Raw genomic sequence first — 20,946 nt, 5'->3', positions numbered from 1 at the left:
GAAGTATTTCTCACATACATTCTTCAAAGCAAACATCTGATCCACACATCCTCTATCACTTCTGAAACCACACTGCTCTCTCTCCCGTGTTAGCAAGGTTGCGCAAGGAAACAGATGAAGGAATGGCCCAACCCACTCACATACACATATGTATACATACACGCACATATACGTACCTATACATTTCAACGTATACATACATATTCATACACAGACATATACATATATACACATGTACATATTCATTCTTGCTGCCTTCATCAATTCCCGTGGCCACCCCGCCACATATGAAATGGCACTTGAGGTAGCCCTGGGAAAAGACAACAAAGGCCACATTCATTCGCACTCAGTCTTTAGCTGTCATGTGTAATGCACCAAAACCACAGATCCCTTTCCACATCCAGGCCCCACAAATCTTTCCATGGTTTACCCCAGAACTTCACATGCCCTGGTTCAGTCCATTGACCACATTGACCCAGGCATACCACATCATTCCAATTCACTCTATTCCTTGCATGCCTTTCACCCTCCAGTACGTTCAGGCCCCGATTGCTCAAAATCTTTTTCACTCCATCCTTCCACCTCTAATGTGGCCTCCCACTTCTCTTTCCCTCCACCTCTGACACATATATCCTCTTTCTCAATCTTTCCTCACTCATTCTATGCATGTGACCAAACCATTTCAATACACCCTTTTCTGCTCTCTCAACTACACTCTTTTTAATACCACACATCTCTTACCCTTTCATTACTTACTCGATCAAACCACCTCACACCACATATTGTCCCCAAAGATATCATTTCCAACACATCCACCCTCCTCTGCACAACCCTATCTATAGCCCATGCATCACTACCATATATCATAGTTGGAACCACTGTTCCTTCCAACATACTCATTTTTGCTCTCCAAGATAACAGTCTTGCCTTCCACACATTTTTTAACACTCCCAGAACCTTTCCCCCTCCCCTGCCTTGTGATTCATTTCTGCTTCCATGGCTCCATCTGCTGCTAAATCCACTCCCAGATATCTAAAACACTTCACTTTCTCCAGTTTTTCTCCATTTAAACTTACCTCCCAATTGACTTGTCCCTCAACCCCACTGAACCTAATAACCTTGCTCTTATTCACATTTTCTCCTAGCTTTCTTCTTTCACACACTTTACTGAACTCAGTTACTAGCTTCTGCAGTTTCTCACCTGAATCAGCCACCAGCACTGTATCATCAGTGAATGATAACTGACACTTCCCAAGCCCTCTCATCCAGAACAGACTGCTTACTTGCCCCTATCTCCAAAACTTGCATTCACCTCCCTAACAAGCCCATCCATAAACAAATTAAACAACTATGGAGACATCTCGCACCCCTGCCATAAACCGACATTCACTGGGAACCAATCACTTTCCTGTCTTCCTACACATACACATGCCTTACATCCTCAATAAAAGCTTTTCACTGCCTCTAGCAACTTACCTCCCACCCCATATACTCTTAATACTTTCAACAGAGCATCTCTATCAACTATTTCATATGCCTTCTCCAGATCCATAAATACTACATACAAATCCATATGTTTTTCTAAGTATTTCTCACACACATTCTTCAAAGAATCACCTGATCCACACATCCTCATCCACTTCTGAAACCACACTGCTCTTTCCCAGTCTGATGCTCTGTACATGCCTTCACCCTCTCAATCAATATTCTTCCATATAATTTCCCAGGAATGCTAAAATTTATACCTCTATAATTTGAACACTCACCCTTATCTCCTTTGCCTTTGTACAATGGCACTATGCATGCATTCCTCCAATCCTCAGGCACTTCACTATGAACCATATATACATTGAATATCCTCACCAACCAATGAACAACACAGTCACCCACTTTTTTAATAAATTCCAGTGCAATACCATCCAAACCTACTGCCTTCCCTGCTTTCATCTTCTGCTAAGCTTTCACTACCTCTTCTCGGTTTACCAAACCATTCTGTTTTACACTGTCACTTTGCACACCACCTCGACCAAAACAACCCCATATCTGCCACTCTATCATCAAACACATTCAACAAACCTTCAAAATACTCACTCCATCTCCTCACATCACCACTACTTCTTATTACCTCCCCATTAGCCCCCTTCACCGATGTTCTCATTTGTTCTCTTGTCTTATGCACTTTATTTACCTCCTTCTGAAACTCCTTTTTTCTTTTTTTTTCTTTTTTTTTGTTTTTTTGTTTATCTTTGATTATACTTTGTTGCTGTCTCCCGCGTTAGCGAGGTAGCACAAGGTAACAGACAAAAGAATCGCCTAACCCACCCACATACACATGTATATGCATAAACACCCACACATGTACATATACATACCTATACATTTCAATGTATACATATCTATACATACACAGACATATAGGTATACACACATGTACATAATTCATATTTCATGCCTTTATTCATTCCCGTCGCCACCCTGCCACACATGTAATGACAACCCTCTCCCCCCGCACGCGGTGAGGTAACGCTAGGAAAAGACAACAAAAGCCACATTCGTTCACACTCAGTCTCTAGCCGTCATGTATAATGTACTGAAATCACAGCTCCCTTTCCACATCCAGGCCCCACAAATTTTTTCATGGTTTATACAGACACTTACATGCCCTTGTTCAATCCATTGACAGCACGTTGGCCCCGATACACCACATCGTTCCAATTCACTCTTTTCCTTCCACACCTTTCACCCTCCTGCATGTTCAGGCCCCAATCTTTCAACATCTTTTTCACTCCATCCTTCCACTTCCAATTTGGTCTCCCACTTCTCCTCCTTCCCTCTACCTCTGACCCATATATCCTCTTTGTCAATCTTTCCTCTCTCATTCTCTCCATGTGACCAAACCATTTCAGTACACCCTCTCCTGCTTTCTCAACCACACTCTTTTTATTACCACACATCTCTCTTAACTTTTCATTACTTACTCGATCAAACCACCTCACACCACATATTGTCCTCAAAGATCTCATTTCCAACATATCCACCCTCCTCCCCACAACCCTATTTATAGCCCATGCCTTGCAACCATATAACATTGTTGGAACCACTATTCCTTCGAACATATCCATTTTTCCTTTCCAAGATAATGTTCTCGCCTTCCACATATTCTTCAACGCTCCCAGAACTTTCGCCCCCTCCCCCACCCTGTGACTCACTTCCGCTTCCATGGTTCCATCTGCTGCTAAATCCACTCCCAGATATCTGAAACACTTCACTTCCTCCAGTTTTTCTCCATTCAAACTTACCTCCCAATTGATTTGTCCCTTCCTCCAGTTTTTCTCCATTCAAACTTACCTCCCAACTGACTTGTCCCTCAAACCCAGTGTACCTAATAATTAACTTGCTCTTATTCACATTTACTCTCAGCTTTCTTCTTTCACACACTTAACCAAACTCAGTCTCCAGCCTCTGCAGTTTCTCACCCAAATCAGCCACCAGCACTGTGTCATCAGCGACCAACAACTGACTCACTTCCCAAGCCCTCTCATCCACAACAAACTGCATACTTGTCCCTCTCTCCAAAACTCTTGCATTCACCTCCCTAACAACCCCATCCATAAACAAATTAAACAACCATGGAGACATCACGCACCCCTGCCACAAACCGACATTCACTGAGAACCAGTCACTTTCCTCTCTTCCTACTCGTACACATGCCTTACATCCTCGATAAAAACTTTTCACTGCCTCTGGCAACTTGCCTCCCACACCATATATTCTCAATACCTTCCACAGAGCATCTCTATCAACTCTATCATATGCCTTCTCCAGATCCATAAATGCTACAAACAAAGCCATTTGTTTTTCTAAGTATTTCTCACATACATTCTTAAAAGCAAACACCTGATCCACACATCCTATACCACTTCTGAAACCACACTGTTCTTCCCCAATCTGATACTCTGTACATGCCTTCACCCTCTCAATCAATACCCTCCCATATAATTCAGCAGGAATTCTCAGCAAACTTATACCTCTGTAATTTCAACACTCACTTTTATCCCCTTTGCCTTTGTACAATGGCACTATGCATGCATTACGCCATTCCTCAGGCACTTCACCATAAGCCATACATACATTGAACATCCTCACCAACCAGTCAACAACACAGTCATCCCCTTTTTTAATATAGTCCACTACAATACCATTGAAACCCGCTGTCTTGGCTGTTTTCATTTTCCGCAAAGCTTTCACTACCCCTTCTCTGTTTACCAAATCATTCTCCCTGACCCTCTCACTTCGCACACCACCTTGACCAAAACACCCTATATGTGCCATTTTATTATCAAACACATTCAACGAACTTTCAAAATACTCACTCTATCTCCTTCTAATATCACCACTACTTGGTATTACCTCCCCATTAGCCCCTTTTACCAATGTTATATACATATACGTACATAGACATAAACATATATACACATGTACACATTCATACATGCTGCCTTTATCCATTCCCGCCATCACACCGCTGCACATGAATTGACACCCCCTCCCCACACATGTGCGCGAGGTAGAGCTGGGATAGGCCAAAAAGGCCACATACGTCCAAGCTCAGACTCTAGGTGTCATGTGTAATGCACCGAAACCACATCTCCCTTTCCACATCCAGGCCCCACAAAACTTTCCGTGGTTTACCTCAGATGCTTCACATGCCCTGGTTCAATCCATTGACAGCACGTCGCCCCCGGTATACCACATCGTTCCAATTCGCTCTATTCCTTGCACACCTTTCACCCTCCTGTTTGTTCAGGCCCCATTCGTTCAAAATCTTTTTCACTCCATCTTTCCACCTCCAATTTGGTCTCCCACTTCTCGTTCCCTCCTCCTCAGACACATATATCCTCTTTGTCAATCTTTCCTCACTCATTCTCTCCATGTCACCAAACCATTTCAGTACAACCTCTTGTGCTCTCTCAACCACACACTTTTTATTATCACACATCTGTCATACCCTTTCATTACTTACTCGATCAAACCACCTCACACCACATATTGTCCTCAGAGATCTCATTTCCAACACATCCACCCTCCTCTGCACAACCCTATCTACAGCCCATGCATCACACATATAACATAGTTGGAACGACTATTCCTTCAAACATACCCATTTTTGCTCTCCAAGATAACGTTCTCGCCTTTCACACATTCTTCAATGCTCCCAGAACCTTCACCCCCCTCCCTCTCTGCCCTCCATGGCTCCATCCTCTGCTAAATCCACTCCCAGATATCTAAAACACTTCACTTTCTCCAGTTTTTCTCCATTTAAACTTACCTCCCAGTTGACTTGTCCCTCAACCCTACTGAACCTAATATTATTACCTTGCTCTTTTTCACATTTTCTCCTAGTTTTCTTCTTTCACACACCTTACCAAACTCAGTCACCAACTTCTGCAGTTTCTCACCCAAATCAGCCACCAGCACTGCATCATCAGCGAACATTAACTGACTAACTTCCCAAGCCCTCTCATCCAGAATTGACTGCATACTTGCCCCTATCTCCAAAACTTGCATTCACCTCCCTAACAACCCCATTCATAAACAAATTAAACAATTATGGGGACATCACGCACCCCTGCCACAGACCAACATTCACTGGGAACCAATCACTTTCCTCTATTCCTACACATACACATACCTTACATCCTTGATAAAGACTTTTCACTGCTTCTAGCAACTTACCTCCCTCACCATATACTCTTAATACTTTCAACAGAGCATCTCTATCAACTCTTTCATATGCCTTCTCCAGATCCATAAATGCTACATACAAATCCATTTGTTGTAAATATTTCTCACATATATTCTTCAAAGAAACACCTGATCCACACATCCTCAGCCACTTTTGAAGCCACACTGCTCTTCCCTAATCTGATGCTCTGTGCATGCCTTCACCCTCTCAATCAATATCCTCCCATATAATTAACAGGAATACTCAAAAAACTTATACCTCTGTAATTTCAACACTCACCTTTATCCCCTTTGCCTTTGTACATTGGCACTATGCATGCATTACACCATTCCTCAGGCACTTCACCATGAGCCATACATACATTGAATATCCTTACCAACCAGTTAACAACACAGTCACCCCCTTTTTTAATAAATTCCAGTGCAATACCATCCAAACCTGCCGCATTGATGGCTTTCATCTTCCGCAAAGCTTTCATTACTTCTATGTTTACCAAATCATTCTCCCTGACCCTCTCACTTCTCACACCACCTTCACCAAAACACCCTATATCTGCCACTCTGTCATCAAACACATTCAACAAACCTTCAAAATACTCACTCCATCTCCTCACATCACCACCACTTGTTATTACCGCCCCATTACCCCCTTCACCGATGTTATATACATATACATAGACATATTCATATATACACATGTATATATCTTACTCCCCGCATGACTCCTTCTGTTTCCCCTTTTAGAAAGTTAAAATACAAGGAGGGGAGGGTTTCTAGCCCCCCGCTCCCGTCCCCTTTAGTCGCCTTCTACGACATGTGAGGAATGCGTGGGAAGTATTCTTTCTCCCCTATCCCTAGAGATAGGGGAGAAAGGAGGCTCATATTGGGGTGTCTAAATGTGTGTGGATGTAACCAAGATGAGAAAAAAGGAGAGATAGGTAGTATGTTTGAGGAGAGGAACCTGGATGTTTTGGCTCTGAGTGAAACAAAGCTCAAGGGTAAAGGGGAAGAGTGGTTTGGGAATGTCTTGGGAGTAAAGTCAGGGGTTAGTGACAGGACAAGAGCAAGGGAAGGAGTAGCACTACTCCTGAAACAGGAGTGGTGGGAGTATGTGATAGAGTGTAAGAAAGTAGACTCTTGATTGATATGGGTAAAACTGAAAGTTGATGGAGAGAGATGGGTGATTCTTGGTGCATATGCACCTGGGCATGAGAAGAAAGATCATGAGAGGCAAGTGTTTTGGGAGCAGCTGAATGAGTGTGTTAGTGGTTTTGATGCACGAGACCGGGTTATAATGATGGGTGATTTGAATGCAAAGGTGAGTAATGTGGCAGTTGAGGGAATAATTGGTATACATGGGGTGTTCAGTGTTATAAATGGAAATGGTGAAGAGCTTGTAGATTTGTGTGCTGAAAAAGGACTGGTGATTGGGAGTACCTGGTTTAAAAAGAGATATATACATAAGTATACATATGTAAGTAGGAGAGATGGCCAGAGAGCGTTATTGGATTACGTGTTAATAGACAGGCGTGCGAAAGAGAGACTTTTGGATGCTAATGTACTGAGAGATGCAACTGGAGGGATGTCTGATCATTATCCTGTGGAGGCGAAGGTGAAGATTTGTAGAGGTTTTCAGAAAGGAAGAGAGAATGTTGGGGTGAAGAGAGTGGTGAGAGTAAGTGAGCTTGGGAAGGAGACTTGTGTGAGGAAGTAACAGGAGAGACTGAGTACAGAATGGAAAAAGGTGAGAACAAAGGATGTAAGGGGAGTGGGGGAGGAATGGGATGTATTTAGGGAAGTAGTGATGGCTTGCACAAAAGATGCTTGTGGCATGAGAAGCATGGGAGGTGCAGATTAAAGAGGGTAGTGAGTGGTGGGATGAAGAAGTAAGATTATTAGTGAAAGAGAAGAGAGAGGCATTTGGACGATTTTTGCAGGGAAATAATGCAAATGAGTGGGAGATGTATAAAAGAAAGAGGCAGGAGGTCAAGGTGCAAGAGGTGAAAAAGAGGGCAAATGAGAGTTGGGGTGAGAGAGTATCATTAAATTTCAGGGAGAATAAAAAGATGCTTTGGAAGGAGGTAAATAAAGTGCGTAAGACAAGGGAACAAATGGGAACTTCATTGAAGGGGGCAAATGGGGAGATGATAACAAGTAGTGGTGATGTGAGAAGGAGGTGGAGTGAGTATTTTAAAGGTTTGTTGAATGTGTTTGATGATAGAGTGGCAGATATAGGGTGTTTTGGTTGAGGTGGTGTGCAAAGTGAGAGGGTTAGGGAAAATGATTTGGTAAACAGAGAGGAGGTAGAAAAAGCTTTGCGTAAGATGAAAGCCAGCAAGGCAGCGGGTTTGGATGGTATTGCAGTGGAATATATAAAAACAGGGGGTGACTATTGTTGACTGGTTGGTAAGGTTATTTAATGTATGTATGATTCATAGTGAGGTGCCTGAGGATTGGCGGAATGCTTGCATAGTGCCATTGTACAAAGGAAAGGGGGATAAGAGTGAGTGCTCAAATTACAGTTATAAGTTTCTTGAGTATTCATGGTAAATTATATGGGAGGGTACTGATTGAGAGGGTGAAGGCATGTACAGAGCATCAGATTGGGGAAGAGCAGTGTGGTTTCAGAAGTGGTAGAGGATGTGTGGATCAGGAGTTTGCTTTGAAGAATGTATGTGAGAAATATTTAGAAAAGCAAATGGATTTGTATGTAGCATTTATGGATCTGGAGAAGGCATATGATAGAGTGGATAGAGATGCTCTGTGGAAGGTATTAAGAATATATGGTGTGGGAGGTGAGTTGTTAGAAGCAGTGAAAAGTTTTTATCGAGGATGTAAGGCATGTGTACGTGTAGGAAGAGAGGAAACTGATTGGTTGTCAGTGAATGTAGGTTTGTGGGAGGGGTGTGTGATGTCTCCATGGTTGTTTAATTTGTTTATGGATGGGGTTGTTAGGGAGGTGAATGCAAGAGTTTTGGAAAGAGGCGCAAGTATGCAGTCTGTTGTGGATGAGAGAGCTTGGGAAGTGAGTCAGTTGTTGTTCGCTGATGATACAGCGCTGGTGGCTGATTCATGTGAGAAACTGCAGAAGCTGGTGACTGAGTTTGGTAAAGTGTGTGAAAGAAGAAGGTTGAGAGTGAATGTGAATAAGAGCAAGGTTATTAGGTACAGTAGGGTTGAGGGTCAAGTCGATTGGGAGGTAAGTTTGAATGGAGAAAAACTGGAGGAAATAAGTGTTTTAGATATCTGGGAGTGGATTTGGGAGCGGTTGCAACCATGGAAGCAGAAGTGAATCATAGGGTGGGGGAGGGAGCGAAAATTCTGGGAGTCTTGAAGAATGTGTGGAAGTCGAGAACATTATCTCGAAAAGCAAAAGTGGGGATGTTTGAAGGAATAGTGGTTCCAGCAATGTTGTATGGTTGCGAGGCGTGGGCTATGGATAGAGTTGTGCGCAGGAGGGTGGATGTGCTGGAAATGAGATGTTTGAGGACAATATGTGGTGTGAGGTGGTTTGATCGAGTAAGTAATGTAAGGGTAAGAGAGATGTGTGGTAATCAAAAGAGTGTGGTTGAGAGAGCAGAAGAGGGTGTTTTGAAATGGTTTGGTCACATGGAGAGAATGCATGAGGAAAGATTGACCAAGAGGTTATATGTTTCAGAGGTGGAGGGAATGAGGAGAAGTGGGAGGCCAAATTGGAAGTGGAAAGATGGAGTGAAAAAGATTTTGAGTGACCAGGGCCTGAACATGCAGGAGGGTGAAAGGCATGCAAGGAATAGAGTGAATTGGAATGATGTGGTATACCGGGGTCGACGTGCTGCCAATGGATTGAACCAGGGCATGTGAAGCGTCTGGGGTAAACCATGGAAAGTTCTGTGTGGCCTGGATGTGGAAAGGGAGCTTTGGTTTCGGTGCATTATTACGCGACAGCTAGAGACTGAGTGTGAACGAATGGGGCCTTTGTTGTCTTTTCCTAGCGCTACCTCGCTCACATGAGGGGGGGAGGGGGTTGTTATTCCATGGGTAGCGAGGTGGCGATGGGAATGAATAAAGGCAGACAGTTTTAATTATGTACATATGTACATATGTGTATGTCTGTGTGTGTATATATATGTATACATTGAGTTGTATAGGTATGTATATTTGCGTGTGTGGACATGTATGTAAATACATGTGTATGTGGGTGGGTTGGGTCATTCTTTCTTCTGTTTCCTTGCGCTACCTCGCTAATGCGGGAAACACTGACAAAGCAAAATACATATGTTACATGCTTCCTTCATCCATTCCCGCCGTCACCCCGCCACACATGAATTGACACCCTCCCCCCACATGTGCACGAGGAAGAGCTGGGATAGGACAACAAAGGCCACATTCGTCCAAACTTAAACTTTAGCTGTCATATGTAATGCGCCGAAACCACAGCTCCCTTTCCACATCCAGGCCTCTCAAAACTTTCCATAGTTTACCCCAGACGCTTCACATGCCCTGGTTCAATCCATTGACAGCACATCAACCCCGGTATACCACATCGTTCCAATTTACTCTATTCCTTGCACATCTTTCACCCTCCTGTGTGTTCAGGCCCCAGTCGCTCAAAATCTTTTTCACTCCATCTTTCCACCTCCAGTTTGGTCCCCCACTTCTCATTCCCTCCACCTCTGACACATATATCCTCTTTGTCAATCTTTCCTCACTCATTCTCTGCATGTGACCAAACCATTTCAATACACCCTCTTAAACATTTCATTTCCAACACATCCACCCTCCTCTATACAACCCTGTCTATAGCCCATGTCTCACAACCATATAACATTGTTGGAACCACTATTCCTTCAAATATACCCATTTTTGCTCTCCAAGATAACTTTTTCACCTTCCACTCATTCTTCAACACTCCCAGAACCTTTGCCCCTTCCCCCACCCTGTGACTCGCTTGCGCTTCTGCGGTTCCATCCGCTGCTAAATCCACTCCCATATATCTAAAACACTTCACTTCCTCTAGTTTTTCTCCATTCAAACTTACCTCCCAATTTACATGTCCCTCAACCCTACTTAACCTAATAACCTTGCTCTTATTTACATTTACTCTCAGCTTTCTTCTTTCACACACTTTACCAAACTCAGTCACCAACTTCTGCAGTTTCTCACTCGAATCAGCCACCAGCACTGTATCATTAGTGAACAACTGACTCATTTCTCAAGCCCTCTCATGCACAACAAAACTCTTGCATTCATCTCCCTAACAACCCTATCCATAAACAAATTAAACAACCATGGAGACTTTACGCACCCCTGCTGCAAACTGACATTCACTGGGAACTAATCACTTTTCTCTCTCTGTACTTCTACACATGCCTTACATCCTTGATAAAGACTTTTCACTGATTCTAGCAGCTTACTTACCACACCATATACTCTTAATACCTTCCACAGACCATCTCTATCAACTCTATCATATGCCTTCTCCAGATCAGTAAATGCTGCATTCAAGTCCATCTATCTGTTTTTCTAAGTATTTCTCACATACATTTCTGAAAGCAAACACTTGATCCACTTATCCTCTACCACTTTTGAAACCACTCTGCTCTTCCCCAATCTGATGCTCTGTACATGCCTTTACCCTCTCAGTCAATACCCTCCCATATAATTAAGCAGGAATAGCCAACAAACTTATACCTCTGTAATTTGAACACTCACTTTTATCCCCATTGCCTTTGTACAATGACACTATGCATACATTCTGCCAATTCTCAGGCACTTTACCATGAACCATATATACATTGAATATCCTTACCAGCCAGTCCACAACACAGTCGCCCCCTTTTTTAATAAATTTCACTGCAATACCATCCAGACCCACCGCCTTCCCAGCTTTTATCTTCCGCAAAGCTTTCTGTACCTCTTCTCTATTTACCAAACCATTCTCCCAGACCCTCTCACTTCGCATACCACCTCAACCAAAACACCCTATACCTGCCACTCTTATCATCAAACACATTCAACACACCTGCAAAATACTCACTCCATATCCTTCTCACTTCACCATTGCTTGTCATTACTTCCCCATTAGCCCCCTTCACTGATGTTCCAATTTGTTCTCTTTTCTTACACACTTTATTTACCTCCTTCCAAAACATCTTTTTATTCTTCCTAATATTTAATGATACTCTCTCACCCTAACTCTCATTTGCCCTCTTTTTCACCTCTTGCACCTTTCTCTTGACCTCCTGCCTCTTTCTTTTATACATCTCCTAGTTATTTGCACTACTTCTCTGCAAAAATCGTCCAAACACCTCTCTCTTCTCTTTTACTAATAATCCTACTTCATCCCACCACTCACTACCCTTTCTAATCTGCCCACCTCCCGCCTTTCTCATGCCACAAGCATCTTTTGCACAAGCCCTCACTGCTTCTCTAAATACATCCCATTCCTCCCTCATTCCCCTTAAGTCATTTGCTCATCTTTTTCCATTCTGCACTCAGTCTCTCCTGGTACTTCCTCACACAAGTCTCCTTTCCATGCTTACTTACTCTCACCACTCTCTTCATCCCAATATTCTCTCTTATTTTCTGAAAACCTCTACAAAATCTTCACCTTCACAAGATGATGATCAGACATCCCTCCAATTGCCCCTCTCAACACGTTAACATCCAAAAGTCTCTCTTTTACGTGCCTATCAATTAACATGTATTCCAGTAATGCTCTCTGGCCATCTCTCATACTTATGTATACTTATGTATATCTCTCTTTTTAAACCAGGTATTCCCAATCACCAGTTCTTTTTCAGCTCACAAATCTCCAAGCTCTTCACCATTTCCATTTACAACACTGAACACCCCATGTACACCAGTTATACCCTCAACTGCCACATTACTCACCTTTGCATTCAAATCACCCATCTCTATAACCCTGTCTCATGCATCAAAGCTGCTAACACACTCACTCAGCTGCTCCCAAAACACTTGCCTCTCATGATCTTTCTTCTCATGACCAGGTGCATAGACACCAATAATCACCCATCTCCCTCCATCCACTTTCAGTTTTACCCATATCAATCTAGAGTTTACTTTCTTACACTCTATCACATACTCCCACAACTCCTGCTTCAGTAATGCTTGACCTCTCACCAACCCCTGACTTTACTCCCAAGACATTCCCAAGCCACACTTCCCCTTTACCCTTGCAATTCGTTTCACTCGGATCCAAAACATCAAAGTTCCTTTCCTCAAACATACTACCTATCTCTCCTTTTTTTTTCATCTTGGTTACATCCACACACATTTAGACACCCCAATCTGAGCCTTTAAGGAGGATGAGCACTCCCTGCATGACTTTGTTTCCCCTCTTAGAAAGTTAAGATACAAGGAGGGGAGGGTTTCTAGCCCCCACTCCCATCCCATTTAGTCGCCTCCAATGGGAAAAATTCTTTCTCACCTGTCCCCATGCATGCCTCACACTTTCCTGCATGTTAAAGCCCTTATAATTCAAAGCAATTTTCACTTTGTCCTTCTACCTTCTTGCTTTTTCTCTTTTTATTGTTCCTTCCACTTGTTTTGGAAAGACTGTAATCTCATCAGTGTATTTTTGCAGTACAGGAAATTGTATTTGCTTAAAAGTGCTAATAGAATGAGAAACTTTCCTTATAGAGGAATATCGCTGAATTCATTTTTCTTTCCAACTGATTTTAAAATCATCAGAGAAGAAAGCAAATCTCATCAGTGTATTTTTGCAGTACAGGAAATGGTGTTTGCTTAAAAGTGCTAATAGAATGAGAAATTTTCCTTATAGAGGAATATTGCTGAATGCATTTTTCTTTCCAACTGATTTTAAAATCATCAGAGAAGAAAGCTAATCTCATCAGTGTATTTTTGCAGTGCAGGAAATGGTGTTTGCTTAAAAGTGCTAATAGAATGAGAAATTTTCCTTATAGAGGAATATTGCTGAATGCATTTTTCTTTCCAACAGATTTTAAAACCATCAGAGAAGAAAGCGAAATACCAGTACAGTGGACTAAACCAAAACCGTCCCAATCCACCGAATCGACAACAGCGACCACAGCAAAAAAAATAAGAAATACATTCTACAAAGAAAAAGCAAGTGTCAAGCCCATGTGGTGTGTGGAATAGCAGCATTGGAGTTGGTTATGGTTAACATCTCATCACTTGCATTGAATTGCTAGGTTCTCTATATAGGGAAAGTGAAAGTAGTCCTCTTAAAAGAATGTATTCTGAGGACTTTTCCCGCTGTTGAGAATGAACAGTGAAGATAGACTATAGAAACTAAGTATTTTCCTCAGTAGTATTATGAATTGCAAATAATCAGCAATGTAACATCAGCAGTGCTGGTAGTTTGCAGACAAATATAAGATGATTAACCTTGCATTTATGTAATGTAATTGTAGGTCCATAACATCACAGTATTGAGTGTTAGTTCAGTCTTGAATGTGTGAGTTTTTCATTGTAATTTGACCTGCATCAGTTATACATAGCTTTATTCATGGTTGATGATTTTTATTTCATTTAATTTGAAATAACAGCAGTCCACTAGATTATGATACCATTAATGAACCTAAACATTCTTTCTCTATATATGATTTATTTTGAAGTATGGTATAATATTTTTTAGGCTAGTCCACTTGCAGTCATAGTTTAAATGATTCATTACATATGTGCAAAGTTAGCTATACATATTTTGAACTAAAATGGGGCTCACAGCCAATCAGGGCAGTTCTGGTTCTTAAACCCATATTTGGAGAGGTACATACATCCAACAAGAAACACAGCCCTGACAGAATGTTAGCATCAGATGCACTCTTAGCGTATTCTGACCCTACTCTCTTAGGGGTTTCATGTCATTGATTGTGTAATGGAGTGAAGAATAAAATGAGATCACTTTGGAATATGCTGTTGGTAGTATTTTAGTTTGCATTATTGTATAATGAGTGCTTTGCTTCCTGTATGTGTCCTGATTATGGGGCTCAAGAACCTGCACACACAAATTATGATTTAAATTCTCAAATGTGGTGTAAATCAACTCAGAGTACATTTATCTCATTAAGATTAGATTTGGTTCACCAGTTGTTGAGGTTTATCAGATGATGTAAAGCTTAGATGGTACTTCATTGTACCATATGCCAGATGAATTATTTCTTATATTTACCGTAATGCATGTCGATGATTATTTCATATGGATTTGGTAAATTAAGGTATTGATCATAAATGTATTTTTAGTTTGGCATTTTATTGACTGCCTTAGTACCTGTGTTGCAAACCATTCTTGTAATTAAGGATATCTCATGCAACATTAAAAATGTGGGTCCTGGATAGATAAGTCATGTCTTCCCCTGCATGGTTTTCTTGATATGTCTGTAGATATAGAATTGTCAGGTTTGAGTTGTAGCCTTGTTCCAGCAGTGATAAAAAGCCATACCATTATCCACAATCTTGGCACTAGGTAAAATCTGTTCTAAGAACTGGCTGTAAATTGTAATGTTGCAGCATCATTGGATTTTCTTGATATTCAGTTCAAAAAGCTGGTGGCTGTAAAAGAAATACATGCATAGACATTGAAAAGTGTCCCCAGTTGTATTTGCCACATTCATCTGTGTGAGTTGCAAGCAGTTATTTAACAATCAAAAGTTGCCTTTTTGTTACATAATGGTATGTACACTTTTAACCATGTGCTAAACTCAGATGCAGCCAATATGAAGGGAGTATTCCTTGACTGACAAGCATCTTATAGCACTTAGAACAGACTTGGATTTGTCGTATTCCTTACACCAATGATGTTAATACATGTTCAAAAAAAGAATGTTAATTTCTTGCACATTGTGCAAGGATAAAGTACCTCTCTGCAGTGATACATTTATCTGATGTTTAGACAAATGTAGTGGGTGAAGGTTGGAACCAATAGCAAAAGTGTAAAAAAAATCAAAAATTTATTTATTGCATAAAGATATTTAATTAGGTAGCGGTTCCACTTTAAAAAGAATATTAATATTAAAACGTGCCTCATGTAGTTATCTGTCAGATTGAATATGTCTTTCAATAAAGTAACAAAGTAGGCCAACTATATATAGATATATATATTCTAGTTGATACTAATTGATATTGGAATTCAGTGTAAGAAATCATTTGTCACAATCACTGTTGATTTCTGTGACATTCAGTCATTGAATACTTAAGTTAAACCTGTTAAGAGCAATGTTAACCCCATCAGATTTACTTAACAGACACCTTAAGCAGTATTTTGGGCTTTTACCCTTCATCAAGACAAATTCATGATTGTTCATTATGAGGGCAGTGATGTGAGGGTTGGCATTGGCTATCCATCCATCCCTTGGAAGACGTTTCACTCTAGAAATCAGTGTATTATACACTGATTTAGGGCACTGGAGGGCAACATCAAGTTCACTCAATGTCATGTTTTTCTTTCTTTTTAATTGGTATTTATGAGAAGGAAAATATTTGTTCCCAATGTATTCTCAGTAACAGCCCTATAATTATTTGAGCTTTCTTCATAAGATGCTGTACCAAATAGCATCCACATTCTATTCATTTTAAGAAAACATTTTAATTTGATAATCTTACCATTGAAATTTATTCACAAATGCGGTGTCACAATGTGGTATTAAAATCATTTTTTAGGGAAATAACTGTGAAGTTGCATTTCTTTGTGAACGTGGGACCAGTGTCACTTTGTGAGGGAACCATTCCATACATCTTGTCTGAAGTTCTGAAAACTTGGTGGTACCCAGTGAGATACCACTGTTTATTGAACTGTTAAGTCTTTCTATATCCATCGGTTCCTCAGATTCTCTTGGATACAAAAAGTGCCCCTTGGGATAAGTCAAGAATTAGGCCATGCAAATTCGCATTAGTGAAACTGGAAACTTGAACTTAAGTCCTGAAAATTGAGATTGTGAGTCATGAGCATCACAATAATGTATGATTTTCTCAGTTTACTGTGAAATATTACTACATATTTCTAAATGCAGAAAATGCTCGAGCTCCATTGTGTACATGATGCTTATGCAGGATTAAAGTAGTAAATTAAAACCTCAAATTTGCCAATTAAATAAACAATCTCAGGTACTGATCTGTCGGTCTCTAGTGTTTGGAACCAATCAGGTGTTGAAAGTCAACTGAACTGCTTTTATGATTCAGAAAAAGGAAACGACAACTTTATAATATTCTTTTGGGGTATTTTGTATGTCATTGAGATCTCCCATATTAAAAGCGTAGCAGTCAGGCAAAGATGCTTTGTTCTATGCAGTAGTAATAAGGTGAAATCCTTGTAGTTGAATTTGATATCACTCTATGTTGCCTTAATGTGTTAGTGTATATAGTGTGTGTATATTACCCTGTGTACAGAAAACTAATTTTCTAGGAATGCAACCAGATGAGGTAATGGATGTGCTTGTAAATACTTAAATGTATACAGTTGATATTAGTATTAATATTAAACTATTTTTAAATTAATTTACCGTTCTCATTTATTGAACAACACATTAAGTATTTGAAGCTTTATTTGATGAAAATTTGTTAGACATTGCTTTACAAGCTCATCCTTGCTGTAATGTTCTCCATTTAAAAACCTTGACAAATGTTGAGGATTTGAAATTATTAATTGATCCTTTGGAACCTGTCTAAATCATATTTACATTACAAGAAGAATCATGAATTTTTTTCTCAGGAAAATCATATATATATATATACATTTTTTTTTTTTTTTTTTTTTTTTTACACATTCGCCATTTCCTTCATAAGCGAAGTAGTGTTCCAGAACAGATGACCGAGCCTTAAAGGGAAAACTCCTTATATGTGCCTCTTCTCTGTTCCTTCTTTTGGAAAAGTAAAACTGTAGGGGATGATTTTCAGCCCCTTCACTCACCCCGTTTTTGGGCTGTAAGTGTGAATGGAGAAAAATTGGAGGAAGTGAAATGTTTTTGATATATGGGAGTGGACTTGCCAGCAAATGGAACCATGGAAGTGAAAGTGAGTCACAGGTGAGGGAGGGGGCGAAGATTCTGGGAGCAATGAAGAATGTGTGGAAGGAGAGAATATTATCTCGGAGAGCAAAAATAGGCATGTTTGAAGGAATAGTAGTTCCAACAATGTTATATGGTTGTGAGGCATGGGCTATAGATAAGGTTGTATGGAGGAGGGTGGATGTGTTGGAAATGAAATTTTTAAGGACAGTATGTGGTTTGAGGTGGTTTATTGAATAAGTAATGAAAGGATAAGAGAGATGTGTGGAAATAAAAAGAGTGTGGTTGACAGAGCAGAAGAAGGTGTGTTGAAATGGTTTGGATATATGGAGAGAATGAGTGAGGAAAGATTAACAGAGACGATATATGTGTCAGAGATGGAGGGAACAAGAAGTGGGAGACCAGATTGGAGTGAAAAAGATTTTGAACGATCAGGGCCTGAACATACATTAGGGTGACAGGCGTGAAAAAAATATAGAGTGAATTGGAACAATTTGGTATACTGGGGTTGATGTGCTGTCAATGGACTGAACCAGGGCATGCGAATCATATGGGGTAAACCATGGAAAGGTCTGTTGGGCCTGGATGTGGATAGGGAGCTGTGGTTTCAGTGCATTACACATGATAGCTAGAGACAGAGTGTGAGTGAATGCTGCCTTTTTTGTCTGTTTTCCTGGTGCTACCTTGCTAAAGTTGGGGATAGCAATGCTTTTTCCTGTAGGGGTGGTATAGCACTAGCAATGGATGAAGGCAAGCATGTATGAATATGTACATGTGTGTGTGTGTGTGTATATATATATATATATATATATATATATATATATATATATATATATATATTTTATATTTATTATACTTTGTCGCTGTCTCCCGCGTTTGCGAGGTAGCACAAGGAAACAGACGAAAGAAATGGCCCAACCCCCCCCATACACATGTATATACATACGTCCACACACGCAAATATACATACCTACACAGCTTTCCATGGTTTACCCCAGACGCTTCACATGCCTTGCTTCAATCCACTGACAGCACGTCAACCCCGGTATACCACATCGCTCCAATTCACTCTATTCCTTGCCCTCCTTTCACCCTCCTGCATGTTCAGGCCCCGATCACACAAAATCTTTTTCACTCCATCTTTCCACCTCCAATTTGATCTCCCTCTTCTCCTTGTTCCCTCCACCTCTGACACATATATCCTCTTGGTCAATCTTTCCTCACTCATCCTCTCCATGTGCCCAAACCACTTCAAAACACCCTCTTCTGCTCTCTCAACCACGCTCTTTTTATTTCCACACATCTCTCTTACCCTTACGTTACTCACTCGATCAAACCACCTCACACCACACATTGTCCTCAGACATCTCATTTCCAGCACATCCATCCTCCTGCGCACAACTCTATCCACAGCCCACGCCTCGCAACCATACAACATTGTTGGAACCACTATTCCTTCAAACATACCCATTTTTGCTTTCCGAGATAATGTTCTCGACTTCCACACATTCTTCAAGGCCCCCAGGATTTTCGCCCCCTCCCCCACCCTATGATCCACTTCCGCTTCCATGGTTCCATCCGCTGCCAGATCCACTCCCAGATATCTAAAACACTTCACTTCCTCCAGTTTTTCTCCATTCAAACTCACCTCCCAATTGACTTGACCCTCAACCCTACTGTACCTAATAACCTTGCTCTTATTCACATTTACTCTTAACTTTCTTCTTCCACACACTTTTCCAAACTCAGTCACCAGCTTCTGCAGTTTCTCACATGAATCAGCCACCAGCGCTGTATCATCAGCGAACAACAACTGACTCACTTCCCAAGCTCTCTCATCCCCAACAGACTTCATACTTGCCCCTCTTTCCAAAACTCTTGCATTTACCTCCCTAACAATCCCATCCATAAACAAATTAAACAACCATGGAGACATCACACACCCCTGCCGCAAACCTACATTCACTGAGAACCAATCACTTTCCTCTCTTCCTACACGTACACATGCCTTACATCCTCGATAAAAACTTTTCACTGCTTCTAACAACTTTCCTCCCACACCATATATTCTTAATACCTTCCACAGAGCATCTCTATCAACTCTATCATATGCCTTCTCCAGATCCATAAATGCTACATACAAATCCATTTGCTTTTCTAAGTATTTCTCACATACATTCTTCAAAGCAAACACCTGATCCACACATCCTCTACCACTTCTGAAACCACACTGCTCTTCCCCAATCTGATGCTCTGTACATGCCTTCACCCTCTCAATCAATACCCTCCCATATAATTTACCAGGAATACTCAACAAACTTATACCTCTGTAATTTGAGCACTCACTCTTATCCCCTTTGCCTTTGTACAATGGCACTATGCACGCATTCCGCCAATCCTCAGGCACCTCACCATGAGTCATACATACATTAAATAACCTTACCAACCAGTCAACAATACAGTCACCCCCTTTTTTAATAAATTCCACTGCAATACCATCCAATTTTTTTTTTTTTTTGCTTTGTCACTGTCTCCCGCATTTGTGAGGTAGCACAAGGAAACAGATGAAAGAAATGGCCCAACCCACCCCCATACACATGTATATACATACACGTCCACACACGCAAATATACATACCTACACAGCTTTCCATGGTTTACCCCAGACGCTTCACATGCCCTGATTCAATCCACTGACAGCACGTCAACCCCGGTATACCATATCGATCCAATTCACTCTATTCCTTGCCCTCCTTTCACCCTCCTGCATGTTCAGGCCCCGATCACACAAAATCTTTTTCACTCCATCTTTCCACCTCCAATTTGGTCTCCCACTTCTCCTCGTTCCCTCCACCTCTGACACATATATCCTCTTGGTCAATCTTTCCTCACTCATTCTCTCCATGTGCCCAAACCATTTCAAAACACCCTCTTCTGCTCTCTCAACCACGCTCTTTTTATTTTTATATATATTATATATATTTATATATATTATGTATATATATATATATATTATTATCATCATTATTATTATTATTATTATTATTATTATTCTTTGTTACTGTCTCCCGTGTTAGCGAGGTAGCACAAGGAAACAGACGAAAAGAATGGCTCAACTCACCCACATAAACATGCATATACATACACGTCCACACACGCACATATACATGCCTATACATTTCACCGTATACATATATATATATATATATTTTTTT

At 40.8% G+C, this 20,946-nt stretch overlaps 1 protein-coding gene across 3 annotated transcripts in view; it reads left to right on the top strand.

Moving 5' to 3' along the window:
* The window catches only part of LOC139749512 (serine/threonine-protein phosphatase PP1-beta catalytic subunit), a 269,037-nt gene extending 251,058 nt beyond the window's left edge, over window positions 1-17,979 (top strand). For all 3 annotated transcript variants that reach the window (XM_071663462.1, XM_071663461.1, XM_071663463.1), the window contains one exon: window positions 13,709-17,979. In XM_071663462.1, coding sequence (XP_071519563.1) covers window positions 13,709-13,813 — 105 coding nt within the window. In that variant the 3' untranslated portion in view covers window positions 13,814-17,979. The remainder of the gene's footprint in view (window positions 1-13,708) is intronic.
* The last annotated feature ends 2,967 nt before the right edge of the window (window positions 17,980-20,946 follow it).

The sequence above is a fragment of the Panulirus ornatus genome, chromosome 7 (genome assembly GCF_036320965.1).
Source record: "Panulirus ornatus isolate Po-2019 chromosome 7, ASM3632096v1, whole genome shotgun sequence".
In the NCBI taxonomy this organism is placed as follows: domain Eukaryota; kingdom Metazoa; phylum Arthropoda; class Malacostraca; order Decapoda; family Palinuridae; genus Panulirus; species Panulirus ornatus.
The sequence above is the reverse complement of the archived record's forward strand: the minus strand, read 5'-3'. Positions and strand labels throughout refer to the sequence as shown.